Below are 16,301 nucleotides of genomic sequence, written 5' to 3' on the forward strand. Positions count from 1 at the left end.
GGCTCTATGGAAGACAAAGAGCCCGAGGAGAGTCAACATTCAGATCTGGTTTGGATAATGCTTTTTGGACTCTTAAACTGCTCCTCGGTTATGTAAAGAAAACTTCAATCGGCCTATTTATCGCCTTCTATTTGTTCTTTATGCAAAAAGGCAGGGGAGGACTTGCAACGCCTCTTCTTCAATTTCCCATACTCAGAAAGTTGTTGGTGGTCTTTTTTCTACAACTTTAACTTTGTTGGGGTATTCGGAGACAATTTTAGAGGTAATGTACTTCATCTTTTATTGGGCCCCCTCTCTTAAAAAGAGACCAAGATTACTTTAGATCAATATGGTTAAGGCTATTCTAGCAGACCTATGGTTTGAAAGAAATCAAAGAATTTTCCATAATAAAGAAACTTGTTGGAGGGCTCGGTTTGACCCAACACGAAGAAACACTTCAGCTTGGTGCTCTTTAAGTAGTGACTTCGAAGACTTCTCTATATAAGATATAAATTTGAATTGGTAGGCTTTCATCTCCCATGCTCCTTAGGCATTTTGTCTAGATTTTATTTTCGAATTCTCTTTGTATCACTTTTCTCGTATTTCTTTGGCCTTAGTACTGTTGTATGGACATGATGAGAGCGCTAAGGGGGTGTCAACCTAGTTGAGATGCCCGGATGTGCCTCCTGATCCTTTCATTTTAGTTTTGTTTTGTTTTGTCTCATTCTGATATGTATTCATGCTCCTCGTATAATTCTCTTGTCCCTTGAGCATTAATCTCATTTTATTTTCCTAATAAAGAGGCTCGTTTTCTTTTTTTTAAAAAAAAAAAAAAAAAAACTCCAGAGCAAGCCATAGCTTTCGGTATCTGATGGTAAAAAATGTAAAGACCCCCCAACTCATGTCCTCTACCAATAATCTTCTTCGTCGTACGATCCTGAAACAAGCAATAACCAGGAAAAAAAGGAGACAAAACAATTAAGGTCACAAGTAAGCTAGCTAATAGAAATTAAATTAAAAGACAATTGGGGTAAATGTAATACAGAGGACAAAGAAAGTGATGGAGTGAGAGAAATGGTGTCGGATCCAAGAATAGAGGAGGTTGATCCATCTGCCAAAGTGACAGACAGAGATGAGACAGAAGACAAAGGCATAGAAAATAAGTTAGAATTACCTGTCATATGAGCGGTGGCACCAGAGTCTATGACCCATTTGGTAGATGATGTAAGAAGACATTTCATATTACCTGCCTCGGCAATGTTGGCAATAGAACTAAGGAAGAAGATGCCTATAAGGATTCCTGGAATACTTGAGATTTAGCAAAGTCGTCAGCAGAGATGGTAACAGACTTCTCAGCCTGGTGGAAGTTATCTGAGCATGTTGAGATTGTTGAGTCTTATACAACTACTTTCGACAATCACGTTTCATATGTCCTGACTTACGACAATAGTGACAGACGATCTCCTAAGAATCTGATATTCGATTATCATAACTAGGCTTCTGAAAATTGTTAGTCATCCCTAAAGTACCGCGAGAGTTATTATTATTCTTACTCATAAGAGCATTGTGAGATTGAGAAACAGGCGAATTAGATTGAGAACTCTCAATACGAAAAACATGACTGAAGGCTTCTTCTAATGAAGGAATTGCAGAATCAGAAAGAATCTGTGTTTTAGCCATTCCAAACTCAGGTAAAAGTCCATTAAAAAGTGTCACAACAACCATCTTTTCTCGCTGAGCTTGTTGAACTTTGATATCGGGAATAAACTGCAATAGTAAAGCAAGTTCAGCAACTGTCTTCTTAAGTCTCATAAAGTAACTTGTAATAGATTCTGTTTTCTGTTCAGTTCAAAAGAATTGCATACAGACATCAAACATTCTATGAACGTGTTCTTTTCCAAAGTATAGAAATTCCAAGAATTCTAAGAGTTCTTTCACAGAATCACAATGATCTACCAAACCAACAACCTCACTTTCAATAGAATTCTTAATTTGAAGATAAAGTCGAGCATCATCACGAAGCCAAGCCTTTTTATTTTCATATTTTGGTGGCTCCTCAGTCATATAATCATCCATATTTGTACTAAGCAAATAAAATTGAATTGTCCGACGCCAATCATAGTAATTCGATCCATTTAACTTGTGTTCAATTATCTTCGATGATAGCGGAATTGCATTAGATACTACCATATATGCTTTACTTCATCCATTATGAGCTAATAAACAGTTTGTAGATCTCACGAGCGAAAAGAACAAACCAAAATCGAAATCAAAGGTGAACCAAAAGAACAAAATAGCTCCAAATTGAACAAAACAACAACAAACCCTAAGCACAAAAGGGTATTTTTTCCAAATAACTCATAATTGAGTAGATTTCAATGGAACCAAATGCACAGAACAATCAGAAAAGATGAGCCAAGAAGAACCTAACTGATAGAACGTGGAGAAGTGGTCCCACGCACTGGAGTGTGGCGACAGAGTAGAATCAGAGTGGCAACGCGTGAGCTTCACGCGCAGACGTTTCTGGCGACTGACAACGGCAGACTTGATCGGATGGCGACGACGCTTCTCCTGGGATGGGTGGTGTAGACAAATGGCCACTCAAACTTGATGAATCAACTCAAACCCTAACCTTGTGAGAAGCGTAAACCCTAACATAGCCGTCCAACGAAAATTCTAAACCCTAGCCTACTCTGGTACCATGTACTCAATAGTTCTAGAGAGAATAATGATTTTATTCCCTTCATCAGGCTGAAGATACATATATATATACGCAACTAAGAAACCCTAATCTAGGAGATATAAAATTACAATAAAGGACAGCTAATTATAATTACAATATAAATACATATTATAACACAATGAACACCAAGAAATATCTGGAGAATTGACCTCCAAAATCTCTTCCCAAGTGTTGGTTTTCATTAATTCTAATGGGATGATTAAAATATTGGTTTCTTGCTGGAAAATTTAAAATTATTCCTTGAGGTTCTTGAAGTCTTTTCAGTTGCTCTTATACCCATTTGATGCAACCTAAATGCTAAAAGGAGAGAGATCTCCAAGAATCAAGATTGTGAATCTTTTATTAGAATGAATAATGTGTTTGATACAAGAGGGGAAGGTTCCTATTTATAGAGTTTTATTACAAGTGGGGGTAAAAAGGGAATTAACCTAGAATATTACCTAATTACCCAATCATCCCCTATTCTTCTTACATCACTACCCCTCCAAAAAGAAAACTCGTCCTCGAGTTTTAAAAAGAAAAATTTTATGAAACAAACAAGGAATTAAATAATCTTGTTCAATGAAGTATGACCATACCAACCTCCTACATTTTGAACAAAAATATTATGATCAAAGGGATAAATTTGATACAAAAAGTTCAATATTGCTACCAAAAGATGAACTTCTTCATCGGCCATAAACCCAAAAAGGATGCTTCCTTCAAGCTCATTCAAAACCGTATTCAAAGGACCAATCACTAAAAAAAACCACCTTCCAAAGAGAATCGTTCAAGAATCACGTCTTCTTTATCATTCGCATCAAGTTCTTCGACAGTTTGGTGATCCATTTCCATCGCAATCAATGTGTCGTTCTTGCTCGGTGGTTGATACTTCTTTTCCGTCGTCTTCGTTGGATTTTTCTTCTTCACTTGAAACAATTTCCAAAGCAACATCTTCAAATTTTTGTTTTTCTTCAATTTTATTTTCAAGATTTTCTATTTGAAAATTTTCCAACCATGATTCCTTTATTTTTTCTTAGGTATATGAAATCAATCCATTCTTGAACTCTTGCAAATGAATTGATAGTTTTTTTTTTTTTTTTTTTAAAAAAAGGAAACCGCCTTTATTAATCAATAAAATTTAGTACAAGAGGTGAGTACTTTGTGAATAAAGACTAATACAAAGAACCAAGCAAGAAACCAAGCAAGAAACCAAAAGATCAGTAGGCGCACCCGGGCATCTCAACTAGGTTGACACCCCCTTAACACCCTCATCATATCCACCATAGATGAAAAGTCGTCAAAGGATAACAAAAGAGCATTCTAATGAGACAATACAAGGAAAAGCTTCACAAACTAAAGTTGCAAAGAACTAAGCTACAAAGACCTATAGTACATCAAGGAAATTAAGACAGTTAAGAAAACTAAGGAAAGATAAGTTGCTGTCACTATCATCGGAGCATCAGTTAATCTTCCAAATGAAAGAACGTCTGTCAATTTAAGCTTATGTCTTGCAAAGAATAGGCTTCAAAGCATTTAGAAAGGGAGCACCAAAGAGAAGCGTTGAGTTTAGCCGCCTCAAAACGAGCAAACCAAGGAGTTTCCTTCCCATTGAACACTCTTTGGTTTCTTTCAAACCAGATTTCAACTAGCACTGCTTTCACCACATTAATCCATAGGAGTATTTCTTAGTTGTTGCACATTGCTGCTAAATGAAATATCAAAGACCCAAGAGGGGTTGAAGCAATTAAGGAAATCTTTCCAGCAATTGAAAGCAAAACAGCAGTCAAAGAATAGGTGTTGAAGGTCTTCTTCAGCTGATCTACAAAGGATACACCAATTGGGGGAGATAGAGTAGCAAGGCAGCTTTTTTTGCAGCACCGAGGAACAATTTAAGGTTCCAAAAAGCATTATCCAAACTGTTATATTAACTCGCCTAGGGCTGTTGGACTTCCAAAGGCCCTTTTGTAGACTGGCTGAAATTGGGGTAGTCACAGAAAGGTGATTAACCAGTGATTTAACTGAGAAAGAGCCATTATTCTCAAGGGACCAAATGCGAGTGTCTTCCCTATTGAATAATTTTTGCTTAACCAACAATGCTAATAGGGATTGGAACTCTAGACTCTCATCATCTTTTAAGGCTCTTCTGAAATTGAGTGTCCATGAGGAGGTATGATAATCCCCAAAGTGTGATACTGACCCGTTGGGAAGTGTTGTTAAGCCAAAAAGGGAAGGAAATCTGTCTTTTAGATGAAAAGAATCCAGCTAAGGGTCCTGCCAAAATGCAATTCTGGTTCCATTTCCCAACTTAAAAGCTGCCAAATTCTCAAAATTCAACGAAGATCTTGAAGTACTTATCCACGGGCTTCGAAGACTGCAATGAACCTTGCCAGAAGTGTGCCAACCAAATTGGCTGCTACCATGAATACTTGTAATAACTTGACTCCACAGGGAGGGTTGCTCTTTTAGAAACCTCCAACCCCATTTGGCTAGTAAAGCCACGTTTTTAGCTTTTAAGCCTCCAAGTCCGAGCCCCCCAACTGCTTGTTTTTTAGAGACTAGCTCCCACTTTGCTAAATGATTTAACTTACCCCCTTTAAAGCCTTCCAAAAAAAAAAATTTCTAATGATCCTTTCAATGGCTGAAATCACTTTTTTAGGCATCAAAAAAGAGAACATGTAGTAGGTTGGGAGGTTGTAAAGGACTGGATTGCACAAGGTAGCTCTTCCACCTCTTGATAAGTTGTATCTTCTCCATTTGTCGAGTTTTTTGTGTACTTTATCAATGACCGGCTGCCAAAACATCAATTTCTTTGGATGACCCCCAAGAGGGAGACCCAAATATAAGAAAGGAAGGTGTGCTAGTTGACAATTTAGCCTTGAAGCTACTGCCCTCAATTGTGAATCTTCAATATTTACCCCACAAATGGCAGATTTTTCCCAATTAACTTTCTGCCCCGAGCACCACTCAAACAAAGTAATAGATTTTTTAAGATTATCTAGCATGTCTTCGTCATACTTACAAAATAGTAAAGTATCATCAGCAAACTGAAGAATGGAGAGTTGAGTCTTATTTTTCACAACCACAGAGCCTTCAAATAGACCTTTTTCTTGGATTCTGGCAACCAAAACACTAAGCAAGTCACTAACCAAAAGGAAAAGGAAGGGAGAGAGGGGGTCACCTTGTCTAATTCCCCTTGTAGCTTTAATTCTTCCTCTTGGCCTTCCATTAATGAAGATGGAGAACATTGAATTGGAGATACAACCCAAAATCCAAGATGTCCGCTTGGGGTGGAAGTTTCTTTCTTTGAGGGTTTTTTCAAGAAAACCCCAATCCACTCTATCAAAAGCCTTTTCAAGGTCAAACTTTAAAATCCATTCTTTCTGATTTTCTTGATCCAAGATGTCTGATTTTCTTGATCGTGTTTCATAACCAAAAGAATGATTTTGAGTCTTGAACATTCTTCTTGGGCTGTAAAAATCCATTCTTGATGATTCTTGATGATTCTTTAATTCATATAACTTCCAATCTTTACGTTGATTTCTTGAAAAATAAGTTTGATTGGATCGTTGGGTCCTTTTTCGGTATTGCCGCCTTCTTATCCCGTCCCAAGCTACCTTAGAAACATCATTGGAGTCACTAGAATCACTAATCAAATTTCCAATGTGGATAATGATAGGTTCTTTGAGAAAATCAAGCATGGACAAAATTAATATGTTGGAATTCTTCTTCTGAATTACTTAAGTCAGTACTCCAACATTGTTTTTGGAAGTAAATTTCATTTTCTTGCCTATACCAACTGCTGATTTTTTTCTTGGACGTCCTCTTTGATCGATAATAGTCATTCTTGCAAAATCTTGATAAATCTTCGGTTTCTTCTTTCTTTTTTGGAATTTCAAGGGTTTCCCCTAATTAGATGTGTGTTGTTTGGCAATGAGCACAACTCACAAAACTTCCTCTTGAGATCATCGTCACCAAGAGTTTCCTGATCTTCCACCAACGGTAGTCAATCTTGGCCCATGCAGTCGCTCTGATACCAATTTGATGTAGCCTAAATGCTAAAAGGAGAGAAATCTCCAGGAATCAAATCAAAATCTTTATTATTAATCAAAAGTTGTCTAATACAAGAGGGGGACTCTCTATTTATAGAGAATTAGAAGAATCCTAAAAGGATAATTAAAGAGAAACTAAAAACTAATTGGGTAACTAAAAGGTAACTAATCAAGAATTAACCAAAATTAATTTGAATATACCAAATTATCCCAATCATATTACATCACCAAGTGCAGCAGCAACACAATTCTAGCTCAAAGTAGAATTGCTTTGAAATTGGTGCAAAACAAATTTATGGAGGTTTTTAAAAAGAGATCCATGAATCACCTGGAATATTATCGGATTTGTCACCAACTAAAGACATCACATCAACAAACTGAGAAGGTTGCAGAACTCCATATTTTTCAGCAAATTCCTCCAACCCAAAAGAAACCATCCTAGAAATGGGCAGAGAGTTCAGTAAATGTTGAAGTTGAAGATACCATAAATTAACTTAAAAAATGGAATCTAAACAGAGGGGACAACCCCCCTCCCGAGAAGATTTTACACTTTTACTAGGTTCATTTGGCATTATATCATTTAAACATCCTCACTCTCTCTAACTCTAAGCATCCCCTATCGGAGCCTCTTCTCTATCAAAGAACAAAAATGCCAAAGATCTTGAAAAGCCAATGAGCCATAGCAGCAAAAACCAATCCTGCCAGAGTTCCAAACCAGCACCATGCTATAGCCCAGGAGAAAAGATCAAGTAAAGAACTTCGTTGAAAGCAAAAAGATGAAGGAAATACACCTACCCCCTACACCCTCTGCCAAGCTAATCCCATTATCCCCTACATGCAGTCCAGACACAAGAACCTCTACCCAACCTCTATTGAAGACCATGCACCTACCCTCAGCTATATTCTCAGCCCGACTCTCATGGAACCCTCCTACGTCTCATTTCTCTAGAACAAACTCATCTTCCCACCGACTCTTAAGAAAAAACAAAGAAAAACAGATTTTTTAGTTTTCTATTCAAATATTGAACAAAAGAACCCAGATATCATTTTATACATGCCTAATTGTTGTCCTTCAATATGGATAAAAAATTTAATACACAGGGGTTCTGTTTTGGACAACAATCACATGCCAATCTCTCAACTACGATAAGGAGAGATATTAATGACATCAAAGTATCACATGTAAATTCTACCCTTAGAATCCATAGAGAAAATGACTGCAAATTTATAAGGAAAAAATTATTTCTTTGATAAAATTAGTGGAGTTCATTTTTAATGAATAAGCAAGTAATCCACTTACTCAAACCCGCGTGGAGCTATCCGTAAAAGACGTAATGAAGGAGATAGAATCTGGAAGAAGTCCTTGTCAGGGGAGACTACACGAACCTGTTTGACACTCAACAAGATCAAGTAGAGGATGATTAAATATACCCCCATTACAGTGTACAATTTTGGCAAGCATGCAAAATAAATTGCAAAAGGACCCTTATGTCATTCTGAAATATCTTATCACCTTACACCCAGCAGCAACACTTCTCAAAGCCAATGTGCCAATTACATCATCAGCTTCCACTCCAGGTACCTATCATTGAGTCTAATAAAAGTCAATCATCGGAGAATCATATGCTAAATAATCAAACAAGAAAAAATACATCAAAACAAACAAAAAATACAACTAATTCTAGAACATGATAAGTAATCAATTGTACAAATTTGATCCACTTTGGATTTCTTGGATTATGGGCTGTATAAAAACCCAGATTTTCAATATTCATTCATTGAAGGCCACGGGGACGTATTCTTACTTCTGCCTCATCCCGCGCCATCAACTGTTGTTCCACCGTGTTATTGGATGTTTTCTTCTCGCTGTAACAGAGTATTGGTGGTGCTTTCCTACCACATACTGCTTGATAAGAAGTGGTCTGGATGGATGTGTGGAATGTGGTGTTATACCACAATTCAGCCCATGGAATCCACCTATTCCACCTTGCGGGCTGCTCGTTACAAAAACACCGAAGGTAAGTCTGAAGACAGCGGTTAACTCTTTCGGTTTGACCATCCGTCTGTGGATGGAATGTCGTGCTTCTTTTTAATGTCGTCCTTGTCATAGTGAAGCGTTCTTTCCAAAAATGGCTGAGGAATATTTTATTTCGGTCTGATATTATTGATTTAGGAATACCGTGATCCTTGATGACATCTCTAATAAACAATTCAGCTACTTGTTTTGCAGAAACGGGTGTTTCAGAGGAATGAAGTGGGCGCATTTGCTTAACCGATCAACCACAACCATAATTGAATTAAACCCGTTAGAACATAGTAATCCTTCAATGAAATCCATGGTTAGTTCCTCCCAAGTCTGCTCCGGAATAGGCAATGGTTGTAATAATCTGGCTGGACTTAGCGCTTCCATTTTATTTCTTTGGCACACTTCACACTGTTCTACATATCGCCTTACATCTGCCTTCATTCCTTGCCAATAAAGCTCCCCCGACATTAGCTTATAAGTTCTTAAGAACCTAGAGTGTCCTCACAGGACTGATTATGAAACGTATGCAGTAATGAAGGTATCAATGTGGACTGTTTTGAAATCACTAGCCAACCTTTGTACAAGAGTTTTCCATGCTGCCAACTATATTTAGGCTTTCCCTCCGGATCTTCCTTTAGTAGGGTAATGTTTTTTTGTAACTCCTCATCGCTCTCCACTTCTTTCAGGACTGTTCCGAGGTCGACTAGGGCCGGTGATGTTAGTGAAAAGAACTCCATTGTCAGGTAATCGTGATAAAGCATCAGCCGCCTTATTTTGCAATCCGAGTTGATATAGTATTTCGAAGTCGTATCCCTTGAGCTTGGTTAACCAGTGTTGAAATTGGGGTTGCACCTCTCTTTGCTCCAACAAAAACTTTAATGCTTTTTGGTCGGAGATGACAACAAATTTGTTTCCAATGAGGTAATGGCGCCACTTCTGAATTGCCAAGACTACGGCCATCAATTCCCGTTCATAAATGGATTTTTCTTGCGCTCGAGGAGAAAGCTTTTGACTGAAGTAAGCAATTGGTCTGTCTTTCTGGCTCAACACCGCTCCCACTCCAAAACTGGATGCATCTATTTCAATCACGAAAGGAAGAGAAAAATCAGGCAAGGCTAATACCAGTATGGTCACCATAGCTTTCTTCAATTCCCCAAAGGCTTTCGCTGCTTGATCAGTCCACTTAAATTGGTCTTTCTGAAGTAGTTGTGTTAGTGGGGTTGCAATTTGGCCATAATTTTGGACAAATCTCCGGTAGTCTCCCATTAGGCCCAAGAATCCCCTCAATTCCGTCACATTCTTTGGGTTCGGCCACTTTATCATTGCTTGCACTTTCTCTTCATTTGCCTCCACTCCCTCTCGAGACACCCAAGTATTGGATCCGGGTTTGGCCAAAGGAGCACTTCTTTTTATTCACCACCAGGTTGTGATCTCACAAAACATTGAAAATGGTGGCCAAATGTGTTTTAGGAGTATCAATATCGAGACTGTAGATAAGTATATCATCAAAGAACACGAGAACAAACCTTCGAAGAAACGGCCGGAAAATATGATTCATCAATGATTGAAAGGTAGTTGGGGCATTTGTTAACCCAAAACGGCATCACTAGAAATTCGTATTGGCCCTCGTGTCTGGAACGTCGTCTTCTCAATGTCTCTCTCGTTCATTCTGATCTGGTGATATCCGGACTTAAGGTCAAGCTTGGAATAGACTGACGATCCATGAAGTTCATCTAATAATTCTTCAATCACCGGAATTGGAAATTTATCGGCTATGGTTGCTTGATTTAATTTTCTATAATCCACGCAAAATCTCCAGCCTCCGTCCTTCTTTTTAACCAATAACACGGGACTAGAGTACGGGCTTCTACTCGGTCTAATTATGTCTGGTTGCAGCATTTCTTCCACCAGCCTTTCTATTTCTTCCTTCTGATGGTGGCTGTGTCGTAAGGTCTGACATTCACCGGTGGATGTCCAGGAACCAGATTTATTTGGTGGTCTATGGCTCTCTGAGGAGGCAACCCAGCCGGTGGTTCGAAGATTTCAACGTTCTCCCGTAGTACTGTTTCGATAATTTCCGACAATATGATCTGGTTGTTGTCATGCTTTTCGCCTTCGCCCGTACTTTCCACGTTCTGGAATTCCACCAAAAAACCTTGATCCTCTTCTTCCCATTCGCACGCCAATACTTTCAAGGATACTTCTGAACGAGTTAAAGATGGGTCTCCTCTGAGTACTACTGTGTTTTCCCCCTCCTTGAAGCACATCAACAACGAAGACCAGCTAACCCCCATGAAACCAGTCGTCACCAACCACTGCATACCTAAGATCACGTCCATTTTCTCCAACTCCATAGGAAGAAAGTCAGCCTCGATCGTCAACCCCTGCAATGAAAGTTTTACAGACTTACAGATTCCCTTCCCTTGCACGGCTTCTCCATTTCCGACCACTACCTTGTACCCCGAAGTCATCCTGATTGGCAGCCCCAGCTCGTTTATCAATTATTGATTAATAAAATTGTGGGTAGCACCACAATCAATTAAACCAAGACCTCCTTATCGAGGATCGCCCCTTTGAGTTTCATTGTCCCTTTCTTAGGAAACCCCATAATTTATCGCAGGGATATTTCCACTTCCTCGACCACTTCGATTCGTTGTAGCTTCGGTGCCTCATCCATTGCTCTGGTTTTGGGGCCCTCTTCCACATCTTCCCCTTCATTCGAAATAAATAGCATTGGTTCACGGTTTTCACGTACCTTACACCAATGGCCCTGCGTATATATGTCGTTACACCGAAAACATAACCCCTTTTCCAGGCGCTCCCGATTCTCACTATCGGACAACTGCTTCACCAGCGCCTCTTTCTTCACCAGGTTTGGATTCGCCTTGACGTGTATGGATACCTGTCTGACCGCTCCAACTTCGGTCCCTTTTGGGCTGTATTTTGCCGTTGACGATGAAGCCTTACTACCAGATGCGCTTTGGGCTTCCTTGCTAGTAGGCCCAACTAAACCTAACTCACTCAGGCCATTTTAAGAGCAAATTCCGATCGTTGACTAGTTGGGCTTCCCTCATACATTCATCCAACCCCTTGGGATGTCTACTAATGACTTCCGCTTGCAACGCCGGCTCCAATCCATTAAGAAAAGCATTCGTCAGCACCTCTTCAGCCATCTTCGGTAAGGGCGCAGAGTAGGTGAAAAATTTCTTCACATAGTCAGTGTAGCTTCCATCTTGCTTGATCCGAAGTAGTCGGGCTCCGATACTCCCTTCGCTAGTCGGCCTATACCGCTCGAAAAGCCTACTCTTCAGTTCTTCCCATGTATTGATTGGCCTTCTGTTATGGCTCCAATGAAACCAGTCAACTTCATCTGAAGCGAAACTCACCACCGCCACCTTCACCAAATTTTTCTTTCATTTTAAGTTTCAAGCCCTCACCCGTACCTGACTCGGTCGCCTTGCGTCTCCTTCACTTCCTCGATTAATTTCTCAATATTCTTGCACAGCACCAGCAACATATCTTTTATACTTGATATTTCCTTCTCTGTGGCTTCTACCCGCTCTTCCATTTGCTTTTGAGTCATTTGCCTTGTTCGCCCGAGGATGTTGTATAGCTCTGATACCAATTTGTTAGGTATCCTATCTGCAAGATAACAGAAAAGAAACACCCAACAAGAAGATAAAAACCGACTCAAGACAGAGCTGCCCGATAAGTTTTATTTATATGCCAAGAGGTGTTCAATTATAAGCACCCAACTCACGACTAAGGATAAAAAACATAAAGCTAATAAGAAAAAGATAGAACCAGCCTATTCGAGATGGTTGTGACTCTCCTTCAGCTGAAATCCCTCAGCTATGACCGAATTCTTCCTTGCCTTCTCCTCTGCTGCACCCTCCTATTTAAAAAGCCAAAGCGGTCCCCTCAGGTGGTTATATTTCCTTTTCCCATTCATGCTCCACTTTCCTTCAAATATTCTTCCTCAATTTCCACTATTCTAGGTAATTTCCCTTTTCTACCCTTTCTCTTGTATGTATTTACTATTGGAGGTCTAACAAGTCCCTAGAAGTATCCGGTAATTTTTCTGTAAAATCCCTTACTGCTCACTTATCCCTTTCATCCCCTTTGGATAAATGTCATATAAGGCATTATGGAAGTCTAAAAGCCCGAGGCGAGTAAATACTCTAGTGTGTATTATGATATTCAACCTTCTAAACTACTCCTCAGTTATGCAAAGAAAGTTCCTTTTGAGTTGTTTTTCACCCTCCATTTGCCCCTTGTGTAAGAAGGAAGGTGAAGACTTGCAGCATTTATTCTTTGATTGCACATATGCAGCCAACTGTTGGTGGAGATTTTTCTCCTTCTTTAATGTTGCTTTGGTGTATGGGGATACTCTTAGAAACAATGTTCAGCAGATTTTAATGGGTCCTTCCCTAAAGAAGTGCCCTAGGTTAATTTGGATCAATATGGCTAAGGCTTTACTTGCTGAATTGTGCTTTGAAAGAAACCAAAGGGTGTTCCATGACAAAGAATCAGGCTGGTTGGATCATTTTGAAACAGCACATAAAAATGCTTCCTCTTGGTGCACATTATGCAAGGATTTTAAAGACTATTCTATTCAGGATTTATGCCTAAATTGGCGGGCCTTCATTTTCCCAGATTGCTAGTAGTTTTGATTTCCTTTTGTATTTGTTTTGTTCTTTGGCCTAGTCTTTATTTTGTATTGGCTTGCGGTTGTAACAGTCCGTTTTTATTATTCTTTTGTTTGGGCTGAATATTTAGACTTTGTTGAATCTCTGTGATAGATTGTATGGAAATGAGGGTGCTAAGGGAGTGTCAACCTAGTTGAGATGTCCGGGTGCGCCTCCTAACCCTTAGGTCTTTTTGCTCTTTGAATAACTCTCTTGTACTTTGAGCATTAGTCTCGTTTCATTTTATTTATGACGAGGCCTGTTTCCATTTCAAAAAAAAATTGTACAAAAAAATACACAAATTTCCGTGAGCTGCTAGAAAAAAGCTTAGATGCAAAAGCAAAGCAGGAAAAATCTGTAATATAAAAAACTGGAAGTAGTCTAATAAAAACCTAAGAAAATTAAGGTAAAATTATAACTTTGGTCCCTAAAGTTTGGAAAATGTTAGAGTTTAGTCCCTAGAGTTTTAAAAGTTAGAATTTAACCCCAGTAGTTTGATAAAACCTCATAAGCAGTCCCTATAGTTTAATAAAACCTCCATAAATAGTCCCTAAGGTAGAGACTATTAATGAAGTTTTTATCAACCATAGGGATTAATTTATAATTATAAACTATAGAGACTAAATTCTAAGTTTCTCCAAATCATGGGGACCAAATTTGCAATTTCTCTCCCTCCCACCCTCTCTAAAAATCTGGTAGTGTAATAAGAACCTAAGAAAAAATCACTTATTTATCTTAATTTTGAGAATCGAAGAAATATTTTAATTATTTACAATGTGCAATTTAGGTTTCCTTATATAGGAAAAGGATCTATTACAAATATGGGAAAGATCTACAACAAATATGGAAAATAATTAAGACAATAAAGATCAAATATTTGACAATCAATATTATACACGAGCATTCATAAAGAATAGAAATTCCAACAATTTATTACCTCAATCACCTTTATGGACATGGACTTTATGGATGCCTTCAAGTACTGGAGCCCCTGGACTATGGTATCAGGTGTAGGTGGCCTGTTACTCTTGTATGCAGGATAACGTGTATGACGAAAAGTGGATCCTACATAGATACAGAAGATAATGCAACTTAGATGATAATTAGTTTGAAGTGAACAGACTATTAATACAACTATGTTTAAATGTAAATATGGTTTCTAGAATAATGAAAAAAACATATTTGCCATCAAATTTGTCATGTCATGAACATGAAACATAGCTATCATTAAAATGAAATTTCTTATGTGTGAGCCTACAAAGTCTTCTCAAGCTCAAGCTATAAGAGAGTGCCAGAATTCGAAGACTACAAAGTATAAACTAAAAAATAAAAATAAAGCACAAAGGATAATGCAGAAAATAAGTACAAAAAACAAAGCAGTCCAAGAATTCTGAAACCTACAAGAAAGCCCTTCAATTATTAATACGAAGTCACGAGAAGAATGATCGTCAAAGAACACCACCAACTATCTTAAGGAGCTCAAACCAATCCAACCAAACTGTATACCTCTCTTAAAAAATCCTTTTATTTCTTTCCAACTAAATATGTGCAACAATGACCTTGGTAGCATTAAACCATAATAATTAGGCTGATGGGCATATCTGAACACATGATGATTGAAGACCACTAAATATTGAATCCTCTCTAAAGACCCAACTCATATTGAATTGAGAAAACATAAGGTCTTGCTCATGAAAATAAACATTCACAGCCATTCCCCGAGTTCTAAAGAATCGCCTTGAAGAGATCCAATGAGTGTTAGAAGTGTATGCGGTGCATGCTTAATAACCTGACAGAGATTGTACCTCCACATACACAGATAGATCATGATAGAATTGTTGCCACTTAAGAAATTAGCAACGATGAACATGTACTGCATGGCCCTTCTTGAGTTAGCTGAACTCAGAAACAACTCAATAAATTAATGAACATCAGGTTCATCCAGCAAGCAAAGGCTCCTAATGAAACCCGAGTCCTCTCCAAAGGAAAAAGAATAGAAGTTTTAGCCAATGCATAGAATACTGTACTAAACAAGCTCAATGTTTGCAACAAATGCCCTTTGCCCATCATCGATGATTTTTTAGACCAACTTTATGGGCCAAGTATGTGTTAAACTTGGACATGAGATCGAGTTACTACGAATTGCATGAAGTAGGAGATGAGTGCAAGACAACGCGTATCATTGGTATAGGGCCTTTGAGTTTCTTTTCATGCTTTTTGACCTTACAAATACATCAGCCACCTTATTCACAATAATGAACCAAGTGTTCCACAAGTAACTTGGCAAGTTCATGTTGGTTACCTAGATGACATAGTGATCTACACCTCGACTATACAAGAATGTCAAACTCGCCAATAACTCATCTTTGAGAAGCTGAGGAAAAATTAGTTGTATATGAAAAGAGAGAAATGCTAGTTTGCATAAGAGCGACCAACTTTCTTGGCCACCTAATCAAATATGGGCAAATTGGTACAGATTGAAAAATTTAACTCATCCAAGATAGGAGGAAGGTGTTGATTTGCATCACAAAGTTGCACTCTTTGCCCATTCATTGAAGGATGTTCAAAATGGGTGGGGTGCTTGACCGAGATGCTGAAGAAAAACAGTAATTGGAGTTGGATTCTAGAATGTCAAGCCACTTTTGGGTGGTTTTGACAATCGATGCCTGAGATTGTCAATCTGACCAAACCTTTAGAAGTGGCATCCTCCTCTAAAACAAAGATCACATCATGTATGGAAGTAAGAAATGGAATGATGTTGGGAGAAGGTACGTCGCCTTTGAGAAAGAGATGTTAGTTGTGGTGATGTAGTATAGGAGTACCGACAGCTTCTT

The 16,301-nt window shown here is 38.5% G+C and overlaps 1 protein-coding gene across 6 annotated transcripts in view; it reads right to left on the bottom strand.

The window, feature by feature from the left end:
• The window catches only part of LOC120087089 (DNA polymerase I), a 95,699-nt gene that overhangs the window by 19,025 nt on the left and 60,373 nt on the right, over positions 1-16,301 (bottom strand). For 4 of the 6 annotated variants that reach the window (XM_039043969.1, XM_039043966.1, XM_039043967.1 and 1 more), the window contains 4 exons: positions 14,405-14,532; positions 8,267-8,335; positions 8,054-8,139; positions 7,082-7,191 (listed from right to left, as the gene is read on the bottom strand). In XM_039043969.1, coding sequence (XP_038899897.1) covers positions 7,082-7,191; positions 8,054-8,139; positions 8,267-8,335; positions 14,405-14,532 — 393 coding nt within the window. The remainder of the gene's footprint in view (positions 1-7,081; positions 7,192-8,053; positions 8,140-8,266; positions 8,336-14,404; positions 14,533-16,301) is intronic. The other 2 variants (XM_039043968.1, XM_039043964.1) reach the window with 1 other exon arrangement.

The sequence above is a fragment of the Benincasa hispida genome, chromosome 9, assembly GCF_009727055.1.
Source record: "Benincasa hispida cultivar B227 chromosome 9, ASM972705v1, whole genome shotgun sequence".
NCBI lineage: Eukaryota > Viridiplantae > Streptophyta > Magnoliopsida > Cucurbitales > Cucurbitaceae > Benincasa > Benincasa hispida.